The sequence below is a fragment of the Archocentrus centrarchus genome, chromosome 15 (assembly GCF_007364275.1).
Source record: "Archocentrus centrarchus isolate MPI-CPG fArcCen1 chromosome 15, fArcCen1, whole genome shotgun sequence".
NCBI classification, from domain to species: domain Eukaryota; kingdom Metazoa; phylum Chordata; class Actinopteri; order Cichliformes; family Cichlidae; genus Archocentrus; species Archocentrus centrarchus.
Genome location: NC_044360.1, coordinates 2,090,543 through 2,112,748, shown reverse-complemented (window position 1 = coordinate 2,112,748; position 22,206 = coordinate 2,090,543). Strand labels below are relative to the sequence as shown.

Here is a 22,206-nt window from a genome sequence, read left to right as displayed (position 1 = left end):
CCGTCCTCCAGATTGTTGAAAATAATTTAAGTTAGGCTAAGAAACTACCTATATTTTTTAGTTTTAAGCCTGACTAGTTATAAATTGGCGAAAAAAAAAGGCTAATCACGCAAATGTTTGCTGATAGAATCACGCCGCCATTAACGATACTGCCGAGATTCACAAAGTCTCGCGTGACTACAGCATAGTCTACCTATCCTCCTGCCATTAACTTTCTTTGCAGAGGTGTGAGCATGCAACACTGTCAACACTGTCATGTGTCATCATGTGTCATTTTATCTGAGGCACCTGCATCTCCTTACCCGCCTTGGTGGCCACCAACAGATCATGATCCAGTTTTAAAAAGCCTGCAAAGTCCCAGTCAGGACCTCTGAGGAGCCATCACACGGTTATTGGTCATGTCTCCGTGGTTTGTGTCCTGTTGGGAAGTTTGCTGATGTGACTTGTTAGATGGTTGCAAACCACAAGCCACTAAAAATGACTCGGCTTAGACATGCATACATAAGCATATACAGATAGCGTTCTTCTCCTATATGAAGTCTTTGGTTATTGGACTTGAGGCCTCGATCAGCGCACCGACATTTCTCATAACACCGCATTTCAAACGCCTGATACCAAACAAACCACAGGACCAGAGCAGCTTCATGTGGGTTTATTTAACTCTGCAGCATTACACTGATAATAAAGACAGAAAAATATTATATGGTTGCAACTCACAGCTGTCAGATTTACAGCTTGAAGCCAATAATGTGAGCGTTTGATCAGCAGCCAAGCAGCTCCAAAGAAAACACAGAATCCTGAAGGCTGTTCAAACTAAATAAGAGCAAAGAGGAATGATGGACAGAGGTGGGAAAACTGACTAACACCAGGAGAAATACAATAAAAGGCATAAATGCAGTGAACCAAACAGGTGGAACTACATGAGGGCGGGGCAGGCAGAAAAAAGAGGAAACAAAGACAGGAAGTAACAAACATCAGAGGTGCCGAGAGCACCGATTACCAGAACCACACGAGACAGACAGAGAGGTACAGAAGACACAAAATCTCTGAAAACACAAGAAATAAACCAAAAAAACTACAAACATGGCCGACCATGACTGTGATAAATGAAGGTTAGTTGGAAATGAAGCCGAGCAGTTTTACAAAGATAAAAAGATAAGAACTTCTCTTTCAGGAGAGTCGACATGCTTTAAATCTTCATCAATCAAAGGTGACAGTTCGGTTTAACCTGCATTATCATCATTTCTGCTTTTACAGACAGTCTGCAGTCTCTGACACAGGAAGTAGACGATCACCACAGAGAGTGCCAGGATGGCCAGAGATCTCACCACAGTACCTAAAATTAGAATCCAGTATTCAGAGTTCAGCTCGTTCACCTTTTTCTCCTGGTATAAAGGATTGTTGAAGGGTTTGCTGTCCTCCACACTCACAGGGTTCTCCATCCTGCAGGTGAAAGTTTTCACATTACTTTCCTCAGGGCTGAGCTCCTTTCTGTCTTCGGATAGTTCCCACCCTCCGTCATCTTTCTTCCAGAAGTAGCTGACAGGCCCAGCGTTAGCAACGTCTCCGTGACATATCAGTCTGCAGCTCCCTGAGGTTGGGTGGCACACCAGCGGCTGTAACTCCACCGTAGGCTTGGGCACTTCTTGGATCTCCACAGTCTGATAAGTCAGACTCTGGACCTGGTCGTTGATCTCCACTGAATACACGCCTTTGTCGCCTGAAGTCATGTTGTGGACCACCAACTCCCCGGTCACAATTTTCAGCTCTGAGCGGACTTTAAACTTACTGTAGTAAGTTAGATCAATCGAGCCTTCCACCCACTCAGCCAGCAGGTTTTTGTCGTATTTCCACACGATGCTGAAGATCGACCCAGAGACCTTCTGAGGGCTGAGCCGAAGGTCTCCGCCTGCCTTGAAGTACTTCTTCTCAGTCTGGGCCTGAGTAAAGCTGAGCGCAGCTACAAGCAGCGCTGCCAGGAGCCAAAAACCAGCCGGCGTCTCCATGTTCACAGATCAACACAACAAGTGAGAGAAAAACTCTTTGCAGAGGTCTGAAAGTTTTTCTTCTTTCTAAAGCTGCCTGTGGTTTCCTGTGGTGAACTTCATCACTGATTATTTGAAACAGGAAGTCAGCCCATTTACTGTTTACATCACACTGATCTGTATGAAGCTTTAGACACAGAACACACTGATCAGTTATCAATGATTGATTATTGGTCATGTTGTAAAAGCTCACAGATGGAAAAATGTCTGGATCCTGCAGATGATGGGAATGTTTGAGTGAAGATGAGGCTGAAACAATTTGAAGACTTCCAAACTGAACTAAATGGATTTAAAGTGACTGAAAATCAACATTTTGAAAGTTCTGCTGTCTGAAATTCAGAGTATGAATCTCCACATATTTCCACTGAAAATCACCTAAATCTGTGATCATCGGCTCTATAACGGATCAGCAAACCATGTCCGAGTCCACCTGCCCAGCAGGAGGATCCAAACAGATCAGGATCAGGGCTTCAGACCGGATAAGGTCCAGATCCAGTTCAGGCTCCAGTCATTTCCCAGCTCATCCAGTCCGGATCCGTTCATAATGGATTCATTTTCCCGACATGATCTGTATTCTTTAATTAAATGCCTCATCCTCCCAAACTGTACTGAAATACTTAAAACCTATGAAGCTGAGACATTTGAGAACATGAAACTGTGACTGACCTCTGACCTTTAACAGTAACTCAGTGAAACATTCTGCTGTGGCTGTCAGAGAGCCATCATCTATCAGTGACGCTGATCTCAGATCAGAAACATTAAAGCAGCTTTTCTCTAAATCCAATTTTTATCCAGTAATGGCAGAAATAATGAATAAAGTGAGGTTGACATTCCATCAATATATTAAATTTTACTCAATAATTGTAGTTATTATTTTGGTGAGTGCAAACCAGAAACCAGAAGTTAAACTTAGCAGATGTGCTAACCCGTTTCTGCCTCAACACATGATGGAAAATATTAAACAGAAGACGAGAAGAGGAAGTTTGCAAGTGTTTACTGTCTTTAACATAAAGAGGAAGGTTAACATTTTAAGGACCATCACATCTCTGTACACAGTTGATCTACAGAGTGCTCACAGGACAAATAAAACGTCTTTACAGCTCAGGAACATTAATCTTCTAAAGTGCTGTTTCATGGTTAAAGGCTGCAGCAGAAGGCACGGCAGGCATGAGGAATGCAACGGCCTCTTTAGTAAAGAGAGCTTTGCTTGATTGTATGAATAAAGATGTGTGCTGACTGATACATACTCTAACACTAATAAAAATAGTTTGCTGCCCCTCCCAGTCCTTAGGTGGCACCAATCTCCAGGAAGTACTCAAACACATGACCACAGGTCTCAGTAGGTCTTAATTGATGCACATGAGCCTCAGTGACTTTATTCAGCACATCCATTCATGAGCAAAAGGCTGAATAAGAACCTGGAATAAAATGCTAGAATAATAAAACCACAGAATTCAGTCACTTTCTGTGACTGCCGGTAAGAACCAAGTTATGAGACTTTTAGCTGATGCATCTGTGAATTTGAACCAGGTCACATTATTATCTGCCTCATTTATAGATCATATCTACAAGCTTTCCTCCTGACCGATCCTCAGGCTGCAGAGCTGCATGTGAGGCTGGAGGTTCGGGTGTGAAACCCCCACATCACCTGTCCCAGGTGAACAACCTGTCCTTCACTTGCTGCCCTTCATGCTGAAAGTGCAGTTGTGCAGTTTAATGCTGGCTGTCTGCATCAGGGCTCAGGGATGCAATGACCAAATCCAAGTAAAAAGCTTTTATAATAGTCTGAGCAGAAAATTTATTCATATGATCGCCGACCCGTCCAAGTGTCCACGTCTGCAGACATGAATCAGCGGGTGTGAGACGGGACGGAGGAAATCATGCGCAGGTGAAAATCCAGGAACACAAACTAACAGCATCTGACGAGACTATTTAAAGAACTGCTGTGAGGCCGTTTCCTGTCTCTGCCTTAAATAATAATAAATCAACAAGTGGAAAACTGTTTAAAAATACGCCACCTTCAGTCATATTTTACATTCAGACTGCTTCCTTATTGTTTTCTTTCAGACGAGCTGCATTTCTCCTCCCGTTAAACCACACAGTAAATTAGTCAGACCAGAACCTGCAGCCACCTGCTGTTACATCAGATAAATAAGTTATCTGAACTGCAGTGGCTGAAGGCTTTCTTCCTCCTCTGGCGCTGTGTGCTGACACTTCAACTTCCTCCTGAGAAGCAGCGCGAATCTAAAGCTGCAACTCCGGGGAGTAACTGGAGGAAATGGGGACTTTTATAAAAGGTAACACAGCTTCCTGTCAGTCTCATTCAATTCTCAGTATATCGGTGGGTCGCCTCTCCCAGACTCGACCTCCAAATACGCCACAAACACGATGACGGCGGCGTTCAGGAAATGAAACGATGGTGCTCCTCTCTCCATCGGCGCTGAATGGCGGCCCGGAGACCCGGCGAGCCCTTCAAGTTAATTAAAGGGACAGTTCACGGTTTTGAGCGATGATGACGAGGCCACCGGCTTCATTTGTGGTTCGAGCTCCAGTTTTCATCTTTGTATAAAAGAGGCTGCAGACAGGAAGGAAGACAGGATCAATAAAATAAAGTGACAATTAACACTCTTATTTTGAAAATTAAAATGTTCTGTTTCTTTGAAGTTCCCCTTTACTTGATTCCAGCTGTGGGTTATAATGTGGAAGCTGTTTCTGTAGGTTGTGAAACATGAATTTGGTTCTTAATCAGCTGTAATAACTGGAGAAGTTCTCTCATACTGTGTAACGCAGTGTGTGGTCAGGTCCGGTGTGGCCTCACCTTGCTCTCCAGCACTCGGCTGTGGTTCGGGCTGCCGAGCTCCTCCAGGGTTTCTGCTGCAGGTCTGTTCAGGGTTTCCGGCAGCAGGAGGCCCAAACAGCCCGCTGAGAGGCCGCTCAGGCAGAACACGGTGAAGGGCATGGAGGTATGGAGGGCCCGCTGCAACACACACACACACACACACACACACACACACACACACACACACACACACACACGAGGTCTTTTTAATGTCTGAATATTTTAATCTGGGCTAAACTCGTGTTTTGGGTGATGCTGCATCTGAACTGTTACTGTGAATTTCTCGGATCAGTCCAAAAGTGACATCAAAATCTCACCTCCTCACTTTTTAGGATTTGGGGCTAAAGCTTTTTTTTTATTGGCAGATAAAATGCTTCAAAATAATAATTTAGCCCCTTAACTGGCCACAGCCCGCTGTCGGGCCGTTTGTAGTTCCTTTTATATGGCAGGCTAGGCCCTCCCATTTTGATTGACACCTCATTCCGCCAATCATGTAACTGGCCGCACCACATCACCTGACAAAGCCCTCTGAGTATCATTGGCTCTGGGAAACCCATTTCTTAACACGATTGGCTGAATGAGGTGTCAATCAAAATGGGAGGGTCTACCCTACCATATAAAATGCACTTCATACGGTCCGCGGACGAGACATGGCCAGTTAATAGGCTATGAAATGGGTTGTTCAGAGCCAATAATAACCAGAGGGCGTTATGTAGTTTTTTCAGGTGATTTGTTAAATTGAGGTGTGAAAAAGCAGCAGCACGGAGCTGAGACCTCAAACTCGGAACAATGCAGCTGGAGAACGTGCAGGAATAAGTGTTCGGATTTGGTGTCAGAACCGGATTTCTTCTTCCTGGTTGTTGTGCCAGCACAGGTGAGCTCAGAGCTCCGCCCACATTTGGATTTTAGTGATATTTATGTGGGAAACATGCCAACTGAAGCCAAGAAACAGCGATACTTGATACAAGCACAACTAGCTGCAAGCAAGAAAGTAAAAGCCAAGAAGTGGTTCAATAAAAACAGAACCGGCCTCCTCTGAGAAACCACAAACTTCAGAAAGTCCTGGGAAAACGGATTCATATCCACCTGTGAAACTGAATCTCTGAATAGTTCTCCACTTTCAGCAGAAATCTGCCCACATGTGACTCCTGAGGACTTTTTAACACGACGAACGATGATGGACCCAAACCCCCCCGGCCTTTCAGTAATGAGATTCATCCTTTACCCTGTTTCTGTTCCTCATTCCTGCAGCTGACTGTAGAAATAATGGCTCAACAACAACATGTAAAATCTGATTTTAATCAATAATATGCACACTGCTCATCAAACAGACTGATCACAGGTTAGACCACACCTGTGGTTTCAGGACACACACATACCTGTGCTCAGCTTATTTTCTTTTATAGAGGTGCCATCATTTTTGTCCAGGACAGTTTCTTTAGTTTGTTTTTTAAAATATTCCTGTTGAACCATAATTCAAAAGCAGGTTTTCATGAGTTAATTTCCACTAAATTTTTATTTATCACTTTTGTCAGTTTCAAGTTATTTCAGTGACCATTGTTGATTTTTCTTTAACAGAAGAGTACCGACTCCACTGTCCACGTCTGTAAAAGCACAAAGGTGGGAAATTAAATGCATCGTCTGTTTAATACTAGCATACTCCATAATTCCCTCACATACCTACAATTTTTACACTTTTATTTTAATTTTTATAATGAATAATGAACAAGGATCATCTAAACAAATTCATGTAATTAATGACATGAAAATATTTTAAAAGATGTGCCACAGAAAAGTGAAACTGTGTTAAAGGTGCACTAGTGTTAATGAAAAACTATATTAGTAATATTTAAAAAGAGGATCTGAGATTTCTAACTACAAGCTGTTGAATTTTCCTGCTTCACCACTAGAGGTCCCTGTGTATCCAGGTTTAGGATGCACGGGTACGAGATGTCAAAGGTTAGTGTGAAGTTTAAACAACCCGTGGCCCCCCCCTTTTTCCTTTAACCTGTCACCTGTGCGCCTCATTAACAGGAGATTTTTCCCTGTGAATTTAAAACATTTACACAGCAGGCACGAACTACACAAACTGTGTGTATTTATAGACCACAGTTGTGGTTAAACGAGTTGAACAGCAGGAAGGTGTGTGAGTCATTAATCACTAATCCCTCAGAGCTCTACTTTCAGACATGTTTAAGTTTATCCAGGATTACAGATTTATTTCCTTTACTAAAATGTAAAAATATATCGTCCTGTCCAACGTGACTCAACCAAAGGAGACGTCACCATGGCAGAGAAACAGTCTGCATATTAAACATCCGTGTGGATATTTATAAACCTGAATTAGCAGAAGTCAATGGACTTCCTGAAACGAGGTGGGGGTTATGTGACAGTCGGAGGAAGCCAGTTAAAAGCTCCGCTCACCTGATGTTTGAACGCTGCACGGGGCAGCCAATCAGAGGAGCTGTGGTTTTTGTCCCACCGCAGCAGCTGGATAACCTGCTGCTTCGATAGTTTAAGGACAGCGACTCCGATCAGGGCGAATGTAAGACTGAGAGACGAACGTCAGCGATATGAAGACCATTTTACGACCTTTGTAGAAATGTAAACAGAAAAATCCCACAGCAGGACAATTTTCTGGATTAATATTAATCTTCACATTATGTATAGTACACGGAGCAGAACTGATGAGCCCAAAACACTTTGTAAGATCGCAGCTGTGTTTTAAAGCATTTCTGGCCTCTGACGTCTTGCTTTCAGCGGGTGGAGTCGGGGTCATGTCGCAGAGGTTAGTGAGTCATTAAACGCCCCGCCAAACAGAGTTTCCCCTCAGCCTCCAACATGGTTTCACTTAAATGTCTGACTTCATGTAAAACCCAGTACAGGATCAGTGTGAACACAAATACCTCAGCCAGCCCTCCACAAGTTATTTCAGTATCTTATCTGCAACCCTAAAATTTGAGAAGCTCTTACCCACTTCCTTCCTATTATCAAAAAACGCCTCAATAAGGTGAGAGGCGTGGTGGAAAGCTGAACTCTGCTGCACACTCGTGGTTTCACCGTGAATCAAACACTGAAAGTCCCTGAATAACGAACTGAAACCTGCCCTTTGTGTTTCAGTGTGCGGAGAGCACGAGCGCATCAGCACAGGTTAAAATGCTGACATCACACAGCAAACTTCAACCTTCCCCATTTACCGGCCTCAGATATAGGCTGTGATCAGAGCGCCCTCAGCTATGAATAACTAACGGGAAGTCATTGAGCTGTCAAATGCAAAAAAAAAAAATCACTTTAAGCAACACTGTCTGCTTTACTTTAAACCTGCTGTCAACTGAAAGCCGACCTGGACGTCAGCATCAGCCTGTTTGACAGCTTTTTAAAGGACTGTCAAAGAAAATAAGCAATGATAAAGGAAATGAAAGTGTGTAATAGTTCCTTTTATGATTTCAGCAAGAAGTAAACAGGATACGTGGTGCAGACGCTGTGCCCACTGGGCTGTAGTGACAGAACCCAAAAAAGGCAAAAGAAGAAACTTAGATTTGGAACTAAATGATGGCGATCATCCCACCTTTAACCCGAGTCTGTTCATCTGGGCGCAGCAGAAACATTTCATCACTTATCCAGGCGACTTCTTCAGTCACGTCCGCCACAATTCGTGATTTTAATTGTATTTTTTTTTTAAGTGTTTACTGCATCCAAGTCAGTCTGGGTCTCAGGGTGAGGATGCAGTAAGAGTTCAATTAATCGAACACAGAACAAAAACCTGTCCGACCTCGACTTCATCCTGCGTCCTTCAGCTCGTGACCGATGCACATATTTTGCCAGCAGCTTCTCCGCTGCTGCGACAGTATAGGTGTGTATTTATATATACATACACGCGCCCTATTTATTTATCCTCCTCTCGTCCCTGCTGTACAAATGCCAGCTAACATGTTTATACCATTATGCATGTATGACTGTTTTTTTCCATCCTTCAAAATAAAAGATCTGATGACTAAAAATACAAAACTATTAAAGTCCAGATTCAACAGAAGGATCAACATCTGATCTCTTCTGTGTGCTTATCTCTATGCCAACCAAAGCTCCAACCAGGAAGTGCTGAAAACAGGAAGTGGAACGACTGATCTGGTTACTGCTGCGTTTTAAAGCTCTGAAGGCACGCCGGCGGTTTCATGAGTTTCCAGTTTTTATGTTTAAATGAAGCATCTGCTCACATCCACTCCGTCACAGTCGGGACGCTTCACTGGATTTTTGCACTTCAACAGCTTCTGCTTCTCAAAGTGCTGAGTGGCTCTTAAATTCAGATAGGCTGCTTCCTGTTGCTGTTTCATGCTTTTCTCAGAAAATGGGCATTTATTCTTAAAATATCAACCCCTTAACCTCTTACCATGGAAGGAACAAATGGAGCGAGGATTCCTCCAACTCTGCAGGACATGGAACAAACTCCCAGCCCAGCGTTCCTGAAACACAAACCATCCATACATGTTAAAATCAGGCTGATCAGACCTTTGGGAGAGCTAGAAAACAAGAATTATAACAGTGCAGAACAGAGTCGCTGTTTTGGCTCACCTGATGACTGTGGGGTAGAGCTCAGATGTGTAGACGTAGGCGATGTTGAACGCTGCACTGACCATCAGTTTTCCCACAAGCGCCAAAGACGTCACACTCAGCAAAGTTCCTGCAAACACAACAAACTGTCCTCAGAGTTTCTGCCGAGGAGACCCGGCGACTGGTTTGATGGCACCAAGCAGCTTCCACCTTCATGAATCTTTGTGTTTATTCTGATAAATTTGAGCACAGCACTCAGAACAGCTCCCCCCACTCCAGGAAAAGCAGATTATTCCAGATCATGCTGGAGGAGCTTTTTCAGCCTAATTTTGGGGTTCAGCTGCCAAACTTTAGCTTTAACGTCTCAGTGACAGCTGAAATTAAAGTCAGGGCTTCAGCAATCAGCTTCAAATCACTCCCAAACGGCTGCTGAGACAGAAGCACTTTTAGAAAGCTGGGTTTTATTTTGCTGACAGGTTCTTACAGAGGGGGCTTTGCTTCTATAAGAACCTGAGAGTCCGTGAAAGCCTTTAAAACACAGAAACACCTTTAAAACATGTTCATAACTTGAAGAAAAATACAAATCTGAAGTTAAAGCATTACGCTGCAGCTTTAAGCACTGCACGGCCACAGACACTTAACCCCCACTTCCTTTCACATATTTCAGAGTTGCGTCACTGGCTTTCCACACATGCATGAACAGAGTTAATCCTGGGTAACTTCTACAAAAACTTATCAATATATAAATATTATAAATCAAAGGGAGCATTTGCAGTGGTGCAAACACACCTGAAGACGACCACTTCCTGCTGGTGTGAATATTCCAGATATGTGCAGACAGGTATCAGAGCCTCACCTGCGTTTTCAGGTATGAAGGTGGTGCAGAGGCAGGCGGAGCCTGCCAGGCACAGGAAGCCGGCGATGCTTTTCCTCCTTCCAGCCCTGCAGGACGAGAGGCAGCAGCATTCACATTCACACAGGAGTTAGTAAAGAAATGCACGACGAGCGACAGGAAGCACAGTGAGGTTAGTCACACAGAGGCAGCAGCTTCACAAGGTCTGACCTGAAAACTATTTAACCTGAAATCCTCACTTTTCTAGACTGTTTTATGGAGAGCCGTTTAGATCACAGAGATCTGCAGACATGTTTGAAACAACAAGTGCCAAAAAGTACTTCTGAAAAACCCTTTTCTATAAATCACAGCATCCAGGAGGCATCCTGGTCTAAACCAGAGCAGAGTCCAGACACCCTTTGGAGGACGCTCACTTACTGCTCGTCTCCTCAATCTTACTCCTTCTCTCACTGTCCACATGCCTCCTATGAAGGAAACACGAAGGGCTCGCATTACCACAGCAAGGACTGGATTACCAGCCTGAGGAGGAGACTCAGGGACACACGAGTGTCGGCTGAGCTGACAGAGTCGCATGGGACCGCCACCTCCAGGAGGGGCCGTATAGGTCAGGACGCACTGATTGCCTGTGTCATAAAGTAAAAATAAAGGATTAAAAACCCTGTTGGGAGCATTTAGATGTGGGAACTATTTCTTTCTCAATGAGGCTGCTCACATTACAGCTGAGCGGGGGTGCCATCAGCTACACCGTGAGGAGGCGTGTTTGGTGTGTACTAGGGTTTAATCCCGGGATCCGGGATTCCCGGGAAATGCGATCAGAACCATTTCCCGTTTCCCGGGAAACGTTAGACGGGAAACCGGGAAAAAAGTCGTGCGCGTCGATTTGACTTTCAGAAAGAAAAGAAAGCTTCAGAAAGTTAAATTTAAGGAAATATTGAGAGAAGGGTTCGTTTAATGCGAAAAGCATTACTCTTCATTTCAGGCACGTTCAGCCTCCGTTTAAGGCTTCAGCCTTCATCTCAAGCGTTTTAATAGAGGTATTACACAGTTGTACTTTTTTCCTCTTTAATTTGTTGAAATCGTAGGCAATGTGTTTACCCTAAGGTATTTTGTATTATATAATTTCATATTATTATATATTGTTATATTGCATTATATAGCCTATAAAATATGCCTGCCCTGAACAATAAAGAAATATCTGTTTAACTTCAAGTGTTTCTTTTCCTCGTTTGCAGCCGCTTACTAACAATCATGAATTAGGATACGGGCCTAATGTGTGAAGAAATTATCATGAAATAGATTGCTTTAACATATTTCGCTTTTAAAATGGAGTTGAGTAAAATGTATATTTTTTAGGCTATAAGGATTGGCCAGTTTTTCAAAAGACGATTCACAGCGAACCTACTTTAACCCTCAGACACGGTGTTATAAATTTGCTGTTGCCAGAATGGCAATGACCAAGTCGTGGTGCATTACTCAAGGCCCTGTGTTATGCCATATTATAGTGTAGTACGGTAGTTAACTTTTCAATGACTATTACAGCGTTCCACTGGTGGAGATATAGTGCAACAGATGTCGCCACGACAGCGTGGCTGAGCCTTTATCAATGCTGTGGAGATGAACCGTATTGTTTTGCACCAGCAGTTGTAAAATAGCTTGTTATAATTCCATGTACAATGGAGGAATATTCGAATTATATTTGTTAAGGGAGTGTTGAGGAACGATACAACACCGCATAGCTCGAGCACTCGAATGTCCAGATGTAGGTTTTATTGCATTAATCAAGCCGACGTTACCCCCTACTGGGCATAACAGGACATAGCTGGAAAGCTACCTCTACAATATCACAATAGGTTAAGGCCGACACAGGCTACAGAATGCCTAATTAAAATAAAAAAATAAATAAACTTTTTCCCGGGATTCCCGGGAAATGGCTCGTCATTTCCCGGGATTTAATTCATGTCATTTTCGGGAAAAATATTAAACCCTAGTGTGTACTGTCCCTTTAAGACATTTTAGAGGTCACGCTTAAGGTCACAGAGAGTGGGTATAATTTCTGTGTGTAGGTGTGTGTGTCTCACCAGTGTTTGTTGATGAAGTACATGCAGAGTGGGTAGGCTGGAAGCTCCACGAGGCCGTACATCGCCACATTCACATAACGGCTCCCGGACGTCTCGCCGGCCCCCAGAGTCAGACCGTAATACACCAGGCTGCACGCGTACCTGAGACACACACACACACACACACACACACACACACACACACACACACACACACACACACACACACACCTTCAGCAGATCGACTCAACTAAAATCCAGTAAACGTCCAAAATCTCAGCCTGAATTTCATTAATATTAAATTCATATTTTAATTAAATTCATCCACACTTGGCTAATAAATGTTTTTTGGATAGGATAACTTCTTTATGTTTGCAGCACCTCTGAAAGTGCTTTATTAAGATTAAAATATTAAAAAGTTAAGACAGAGGAAATCATCACATAAACGCAGAAACTGAGTTTTAACAGAAATCAGTGACTCAAAATGCAGAAGACGACCTCTGAACATAAAACATCTGCTCGTGTTTTAAGCTCTTTGTTCTGCTGCTGCGTCGGCTCGTTAAACTCGTTTATTTTGTGATGCGTTTGGTTTTTTTTGGAAATGCTGGGAAATTCCCAACTTCAGGAACAGTGCACGGTCTTATGATCAAGCCTCGTCATTTATTTCATTTATATGTAGTTATTTATGTGCAACAGTTTATTTATGCCATCAGCTTTGGTCACAGTTTTGAGCTCTGCTTGCAAATGATTTATTGATTACTTTAGATTTGGGATGTTTGTAACTGAGATCTCCTTCATAAAGGTTTTCTAATGTCAGACCTGTGACTGTTTTTGTCTCTTCTGCACTGGGATCTTCTGTGAGCCGGGAGATTATAAAATGCTTTTACAGGCTGTGTAGATTAAATCTGTTCGAGGTCAAACATCCACCTGTGAGACTGTGTGTGTGGCGCTAACACAGACGTGCACATTCAGCAGCTTTAACCTTTCACTTTTCATTTCCTGGCCCGTTGTTCCCTGCAGAGGAGGCTGTTTGTTATCAACACCTCAGAAGACCAAAAGCTGGGAGGTGTGGGAGCATCTCCAGCACAACCTGAGCTGATCTGCTGCTCCAAAACAAACAGTAAGAAAAGGTGAACATCCTTCAGCTCCACTGAAGCTGTAATTCAAACTGAGCAGAAAAGCAAAAGAGATAAACGTCTGTTTTCCTTCTGCAGGAGTGATACAGAAAGTGCAACACCTGACCAAAGGACACCATCAGAGCCTTTTAATAACCCGCGCTTAACGAAAGGGATAAATGCATGTTACAGCAGGCATGACACAAAGATCCAAACACACCAATAAACCGCAAACTGCAGCAGTTCAGTCATGAAGCCATCCTCACTGATACACAAAGATTACACAGAGCTGCAGCTGAAACTACAGGTTATACAGGAGTGTACACAGACACTCGCATAAGACCTTAAAAACAAGCTTCAGCTTCCATTAAAGCTCACAGGAAACTGGGAATAATCACATTTGTCCTTTATACATGGATCTCAAAGCTGCACCCTGCACAGCCTATGTGTTCATGTATTAAATATGCCAGCAGGAAGAGCCACGCAGCAACAAATCCATATTTAAATTAATAATAAGTCAAAGGAAATGAGAAGTGATGACATACACCTAAAGCTGCACGTGGATTAAAATAATGCAAAAGAAAACGGAGCTGGATGACTGGAAGCCTGCAGACTTCCATACTCAGGACTCCCAGACAGGTGAAGTCTTTCCTCTAAGAGGAGGTGAGATGGAAATGTAACAAATGTCTTGACTCCCATGAGATAACACACAAGTGGCTTCTTTGTATTTTGGCCTTGAAGAGAGCAGACTGGTGGGAGGAGACACAGCCGTCCTCTAACATCTTCACAATGAGAGCCTTTTATAATGGAGTTTAATGCAGAGGAAGCAAACAAACTTCTCCCTGACAAGGGGGGGGGTCATCAGAGGGACTTTTCCTCTAAAGTTTGGTTAAAGGCGCCTCAACAGTAGAGAAGATGCAACAAAAAAAAAGCTGCAGTAACATTGTACTAACCCCAGGAAGCACGCCGACTGCTGTTTAGAAACAGGATGAGTGTCAGCAGCCTCCGCCTTAGTTTGCACCCACGAAACACGACCGCTGCTTTAGCAAGCTCTCACCATTAAATTTATTTTTGCCAAAAGTTTAAACCAACCAGTCAGTGAACATGAAGCTGCTTCTCTGCAAACTAAGGGATAAAACTCCTCAACCTGGAGAAAAGACCAGGAGTGAACGACCTCAGGGTCGAACTCATCCTCCTTTTGGGTAAAATGAAGCTGCTGAGTAATCCTTCAGGTTGGAACAAAGTTAACACAAACCAACTCAATCGCATAACCTCCACAGCAGATAATTATTTACACATACAGGAAAATTAATTTCCAACAAAATGCTGTTTGGGGAACCTGAATGTCTGTAACCAACCTCCAAATCAGCTGAAATGCCCAAACCACCTCAACTGGCTCCTTTCAATGTGGCGGAGCAGCGGCTCTACTCTGAGCCCCTCCCAAATGACTGCACTCCTCACCCTAAGGGAGGAAGGGTGAGTCACCCTCCCAAAAGCCAAATGTCTCAAATCTTGCTGCCCAACATGCAGACGGCTCTATAAAAGCTGAGACGCTTCTTTAAACTTTAGAGTCAATAAAGACCTGGAAAGCTGCCCTCCATGTTTTCACTTCCATGTGAAAAACTCTGCTAACAGTAACTCAGTCAAACAGCTCTGCTGATGATGGCTCTCTCTCTCTCCTCATGCCTGTGCATGACTCAGGCTGAACACACCCAGAGTTGACTGAACCCACCCTGAGCAGCCTTTCTGGAACTGAAACCTCAGAGTTGCTGATCTCAGGCTGCTTTTACACTCGGAGTTTGTTGAACCTTCTTCCTGAAAAATGAAGCCCCAAAAGCTGCAGCTCCTCTACCGTCCACTCGATACTTGCTCCTCACAGACGTTCATGTTAAGCTGTCCAGATCTACAGCAGAACTACAGACGACCGTAACAACCACTCATTCGAGGTGTCGGTGGTTTCAGGGCCTCTCTACAAAACAGGAAGTCCTGCGTTTACATCCCACCACAGTTAAGAAGGTCCATCTAAGCATCAATATTAATTCTGTGCAAATAAAACATCAAATCAGGAGCAACCTGCAGGGTATAAAACGTCCACTTCAGGCTCCAACTGGGAGTCCCCACGGGCTCAGTTTCAGTGACACTCACCACACATACATGAGCACCATGGTCCGCAGGCGGAGCACCGGGTGGATGATGAGCTGCAGGACGCCAGCGCCTCGGTTTTTGTGGTCACCGGCTTTCGAGGCACCGACACGCTGCAGCATCAGGCGGTTCACGGCGTTCCCGTTCCTCTGCGCCATATAAAGCAGGACCTGCGGATCAGAGCACAGGATCAGCTGATGCATCGGCTACTTCCCGGCTGATGTTCAGATGTTTGAAAACTGAAAAACGGAGCAGACTCAAAGAAAGGAAACAGGACAGCTGAACAAGTCAATAAATCTGATTTTCATTTTTGCTCTTGAATGCTCTCTCAAATCACTAACTGTCATTCGCAGGAAGTGTGGAGTTTTAGGGTTAGGGAAGGGTTAGGATGTACATTTAAAAAAATAAAAGCCTGCAGTTACATCTGATATTTAATACATTTGTTCCCTGGTTTCCTGTTTAGATCAGCAGTCCTGTGGTCGCCGGCTTTTGTCCCTCCCTCCCGTTGTTTCCTGAGCTTACAGGATTTTCTTCCACTGAGGTCAAACAATATTAACTTCCTGTCCCCAAATTCCTCCGAGTGTAGGAGGAGGAAAAACATCTGATCCAAAGCACTTCAGACTGCAACCTTCAGAGACCTCACGCTAAAAACATGAGGCGTGTTTCTCACTGTCACTTTAAAGAATCCCAAATATGACCTCACACACACACACACACAAACTATTCCTGAAGATGATTGTAACAGAGCAGCTCAGGAATGCCTGATCGATAACGTCATTATCGTGCTTACCTCTTCAGCTCGCTCCGTCTGGCCCTGGGAATACAGCCAACGTGGAGACTCTGGAAGAGTGCTGCAAGAGCAGAAGAAGACGGGAGGACGTCACTGGGTGTGTTTGGTTTATTTTTCATTCCCAGAGTAACCGTGTGTGTGCTCACAGTTCTCCAGAAAATCTTTATCTCACAATCGTAACACAGAAACAGCAAAAAGATTCATTTCATACAGAAATTAAGCAGCACGTGCATGAAGATCACATTTTAAACTGTGCCACTTTCGTACGGTCTGAGAAACAGAGGCACAAATACATGAAGAAAACAGACTCAGAGCCAAAACACCTGCTGCTGATCAAAAACTGACTTATTATGAGGGGCCCTTTTTCTGCCTAATATTTTTGTTCTCTCCTCGAGCAGCTTCACGATTCACGGTTTAAAATGATCCTTTTTATCCTGCAGCTCCTCAGTCCATCCTCCGCCTGAAACCAGACCTTCTTGCCATCCACATTCTTCCACTTATCTGAACTATGTGTTAGTAACACACTGCAGCATCTCCAGGAGGCTCCTGAGGTGATCCCAGGCCAAACGAGCCATATATCATCTTTCCAGGGAGTTCTGGGTCTTAACCAGGGCCTCCTCCCATTGGGTGTGCCTGGAAAACGTCCAAAGGGAGGTGTCCTGATCACATGCTTGAACTTCTTCAAATGGCTCCTACAAAGCTGTGGAGGAACCTCATCCGGACCACCTGTCTCCATCAACGTCAGAGCAGCAGGAATGTTCGCAGTTCCTTTCTGTGCAGCGTTTGCATGTTCTCCAGGCGCCTGTGTAGCTTCTCTCTGCTGTAATTATGGATTACAGCAGGTGTGTGCGAGTCACAGATAAATGTAAGTCTATAAAACTGAGTGCATCATTAAAACTTTAACAGTGTAACTTTACACGATGACAGGAAATATTAGAAAACACGAGTTCTCCACATTTCCGAAGTTGTCCCTGACAGGAAATGCTTCCGAAATCCACCGGTTCAGTTTGCTTTGGTTTCCCGCGGCTGCAGGCGGCGGCTGCAGGCGGCGTCTCTGACGCGTGTACTCACACAGACAGCAGGAAGAAGAGCACGCCGGATGAGTTGGCCGCCGTCGCCAGGCTCCTCCACGGCTGGATAAAGTAGCCCAGAGCGCCAAACAGGGCGATGCCGACTGCAAACGTCATGCTGGTCAACGTCCCTGAAGGAAGGAAGACCGATCAGGATAATTAACAAATCGGTTTAACTATTAAAATTCCAAATTCCTGCACTGACACTGAACCCAAAAACTGACATTTCAGCACTAAACTGGTGGCACATAAAGATGAAGTTGTTGCAGTATGACAGTGGATGTGTAACATGATTGTGTCAGTGGTTTTGTACCCGTCATGGCCCAGTAGGACTTTCCCACGTACTCCTGCGTGAGGACGAAGCAGACGAGTCCGATGCCACCGTTCATCAGCCCCACCAGGAGACGGGAAGCGGCAAAGACCTCATAGGTGGGCGCGAAGGCGGTCACATAACCGAAGATGACCTCAAAAAACAGACCTGTGGAGGAGGGGGGGGGGGGGTTAGTTAGGGGGGAAAGCACGAGGGATGATGAGGAGGAGGAGGAATTTAAAGGGTTTCATTTTTGTTCATGTCTCTACACGCAGTGAGAATCCAACGGCTGAGCACAGAAACACCCAACGAGCCCCCGAAAGCTCGTTTGATCGAAGCAAATATTCAGTTTAATTAAACTTTTAGAAAAAATTCAATCAACCTGACTGATTTTTTTAAGCCATATATTTTTTTATTTTTTGGTTTTGTTTTTTTTTAGCTATTAAAACACTTAAAGTATGAGCTCAGTTTAGACTGAGAAGCACAGCAGAGCAGTGAGGAAGCAGCTCGTGGAATAGTTTAATGAAGGATTTACGGCTTGTTTGGCCACTGAAACCTGAGTCTCATGTAAATAAGTGAGAGTGCTCGGACAGAGACGGGAGAACAGGTTTAGTTAAACTGTCGGTTTGCTGTTAACAGGTGTTTGATTAAATTTCTGAGGTTTCTGGAGAATCGCTGAAGGAAAACTGACTCAGTGCTTCTCTTCAAAATGTCTCCGTTTATAACAGAAGTGAATTTAAGGTTTTACGCCTTCCTTTAAACCTAAATCAATCTAAATCCAGTAACGAGTAAGCGTGTTTAAAACACACTTTTGTGCAATAACTGAGCCACAGGTCCAGATCAGGGACTCCAATTAGCGGAGGTGAAGCCAGCCAGCAGCTACAGCCGCCCATCAGTCAAAGAGGCCACGGCCCTAATAATGCATGCTCTTCATCCCGGCAGCTCCTTCAAGGACAAGAGGAAGCCCCCCTGAGGCTGAAGACCTTTGACCTGTTTAGTTTGAAGGTCTTTAAAATGTGTAAATTTTTTTTTTTAAGTACATATTTCATTTTTCTTTAAGTCCAGCAAGTGATTTTCTTCTGTGAAAAACACCCTCAGCGGTCACTTCATTAGGTACACCTTGCCGTCACTCTCAGAGCTGCTTTAATTCTTCATGGCTCAGATTCAGTTCCTGGAAGCGTTCCTCAGATTTTGGTCCATGCTGACATCACAGCGTCGCACAGCTGCTGCTGACTTGTCCGCTGCATCCACGATGAGAAACTCCAGTTACACCACAAGTTCCTGTTGCCTCCCTATCAGCTGAAAGCAGCCTGCCCTTTCTCCTCTGACACCAACAAGACATTTTCTCCCAGCACCGCTGCTCACTGGATATTCTCTCATTTTCAGGCCGCTCTCTGTAAACCCAGAGATGGATGTGCAGGAAAATCCCAGCAGATTAGAAACACTCAGACCAGCCCGTCTGCCACCAGCCAACATGCCACATTCAGAGTCACCTAAATCACCTTTACCCCCCCATCCTGATGCTTAGTTTGAACTTCAGCAGGTCTTCTTGGCCATGCCTACATGCCTAAATGCTGTCATGTGACTGGTTGATTACATATTGCCGGTAACAGGCGCTTGAACAGGTGTACCTAATAAAGCAGGTGGTGAGTTTGGTAGTAGTGCAGCTTTCAGTTCAGTGTGTTTTAGGCCAAAGGGAAAACCCTCATAATGACCCTTTACCACCAAAAAACAAGATGAAATGTTTTATAAATACACGTCATCATCAGTCTCAACCTCACCTGTCAGGTAGACGGGTTTCCGGCCAATCTTATCCGAGAGAGGTCCAAAGATGACGTTCCCGATTAGAAGCCCAGCGAAGAACAGCGACCCGGCGAGGCTGACCTTATAGGCCTGCTGCTTGATGAGGAACCACTGAGGAACCACAAAGACAGGTGGAAGGTTTTACCTGAGGACTCTGAGGTTAGGCAGATGAGCACCATGCTGCAGTCTGGTCTCAGTCTCACCTCAGTCACAATGGTGTCGACGTCCTCTGTAAAGGTGACGCGCTGGCTTATAAGGACGCCGTCCTGCTGCTGCTGCTCCTTGATCCGGTACTCCGGCGAAAACCCAACGAGGACGATGAGCATGGACTGACAGGCCATGTACACCTGAAACACCCCACAAAGAGAAGCACGGTCAGCAACGCAGTCTGGGGTCATCACATGGAGACCTTTTTCTAAAACTAAATTAAAGCTTTGTTATGAAGATGAAAAATCAGGATTTAAACCAGGACAAAAAGAAACCAGCAGCTGCTTAAATGGCTGATTCTGGTCAAACTTTGGTGACATGAGGTTAAAAACTTCACATACAAGGACGTAAGTATTACTGCAGTGAGACCTCCCTGCATTTTCATAATCCTTTAACAAGACACCTGAGTCACACCTGAGTAATGTTTCTGCTTATTTGGGGGGAACTTAAACATGGCCTCTCACTTGAAATGTACAGTAATGACCATAGGAGTAGCTTTTAAAGGGAATGTGGTGTTATGGCCAAATCTGTAAAAACAGATTAAACAAGCTAAAAATGCCCATATGACCTTAAACAGGACACTCCCATCAGGTGTGCCAGCCTTATCAGTACCTCTGCAAATCATTAACAGCGGTGGTCCGCCAGCAAATAAGATCCTTATAATGCAAACTTTCCTTCTTCTTTAAGGCTGGATGAGTTTCAACTACATCAATGCTACAGGGAGGGTTAGCTTAACTAAACCAAACTCCACTTAAAAATGTTTAATCTTAAATAAAATATATGTAACAAAACATGAGACGTGTGGGATTATTTTCACTATACTGGGAGACGAGGTTAGTTTAGAAAAGGGTCGGCTTTCCTTTGAGATGTGCCTGCGCTATTTTGGTTGAATACATGTGGAAAGAAACCCGTTTCATGGTGCAGCTGCATTTCCTTCCTTGTATCAAAGTGTTTATGCTGTATGATGCTGATGAATCTGCAGCAGCTCTGTGATGCGGTCATGTAAATATGGACCACAATATCTGAGGAATGAGCATCTTGTTAAACCTGTCCCACCAAGAACACAGGTGTACAGCATGGTTTGAGAAATTGTACCTCTTAAACTGGCCCTGAGCATCAATGATGCAGAAGCATCACAGCAATAAGACTTTTCTCCTCAATGACACTTTTTGCTGTGTTTTAGGACCAAAAAGGCTTCTGAGCAAATCTGAGGAAGAAACTACATTTTTCACTTTTTGGCAGTCCAGATGGGATCTTTCCAGTTGTAACGTCCCTTTTACGGTAACTCCAGCTGTTATAAAGGAGTGTTTCAAGTATAACCTGTCCCAGATGAGGCTGATGGCTCTCATTGGGTTTTGGCAGCTTTAAAGGAACTCCTTGTTCTCAAAAACAGTACAAAGTAATGAGTACAGTTGAAGAGTAGGTCTTTATTTATTTACCTACAACAGCTACGGTCCTTGAACCAAGGTAAACAAAGATACTAAACATACTATCATACAGGTATTATAAATTATATTGTGTAATTCGTGACTGTGCTGTAAACTGCAAACTTTTAATGACGTGTCATCTTTCGGTTTCAAGACACACTTAAGTTCCATACATACATTTAAACATGCTTATTTATAAAAAATAAATAAATAAAAGAGCATTAATTGTAGTTATTTGCACGTTATGTCAGTTTAATCCCGAAATGAGCAGCTGGTTATGTACGGTAGGTGCTTTAGACTACGAGCAACACCTGCTTAACCAGACCAAAGCAGACATAAAAAGACCGACTACGATTAATATAGGTTTAAACCAGCTTTGTATGCTGAGCCGAATTAAAGGACGGCTCGATTGGATATGTACAAAGATACGAGACCATAAGCTGGAGTAACGTCGAGCTTGACACGAGACGATGAAACATTATTTTAGACGTTTATTGAAGGAAGTCTGGTGTAGAGCTCACTGCCTGGAAAAGCACACCTTCTGCACTCGTACCTCGCTAAATTGTGAGCTTGTAGCTGCAGCTAAAATGTTAAAGTGTTACAATAATTAAGCTTTGATAAGAACTGTTTTTATTTGCTAATAAATGTGCTGTTTTTGTTGCGGATCCGGTTGAGTCCCTGACAGCCACGTATGCGCTGCAGCTGCTAACGGCGGCTACGTCACCGAGCTAACACTTCCCGCCGCTTCCCCCGAACAAAACACCGATTTTCACGTCCACTCACCTGCGTCAGAACCAGCACCGCCACCGCTCGCCTCTGGTAGGGCCCAAACTCTCCGACAAGTTTAAGAGCTTCTTCTAAATCCATCACATGTGAGGTAGCCAGGAGGCTACATACACTCCACAGAGGAAGGACAAACGCAAGAGAATACATCGCCGCCCACTTCCGGCTTCGCTTGAGGCCGGCGTCCATTTTGTCGACTTTTAGGGGTAAAATAAGA

At 44.0% G+C, this 22,206-nt stretch overlaps 2 protein-coding genes across 2 annotated transcripts; both read right to left on the bottom strand.

Moving 5' to 3' along the window:
- Positions 1-694: 694 nt before the first annotated feature.
- On the bottom strand, positions 695-2,006 carry LOC115793514 (uncharacterized). The gene has a single exon (XM_030748544.1). It carries the CDS (start codon positions 2,004-2,006, stop codon positions 1,224-1,226), a length of 783 nt encoding a protein of 260 aa, XP_030604404.1. The 3' UTR covers positions 695-1,223.
- A 1,017-nt stretch (positions 2,007-3,023) lies between these two features.
- slc22a15 (solute carrier family 22 member 15) lies at positions 3,024-22,142 on the bottom strand. The gene is made up of 13 exons (XM_030747580.1): positions 21,990-22,142; positions 19,776-19,919; positions 19,551-19,683; positions 17,773-17,937; positions 17,461-17,590; positions 16,390-16,450; positions 15,603-15,769; positions 12,364-12,504; positions 10,289-10,374; positions 9,454-9,562; positions 9,272-9,344; positions 4,864-5,022; positions 3,024-4,620 (listed from the first exon to the last, which is right to left on the bottom strand). Exons 1-13 carry the CDS (start codon positions 22,137-22,139, stop codon positions 4,576-4,578), a joined length of 1,563 nt encoding a protein of 520 aa, XP_030603440.1. The 5' UTR covers positions 22,140-22,142; the 3' UTR covers positions 3,024-4,575.
- Positions 22,143-22,206: the final 64 nt, after the last annotated feature.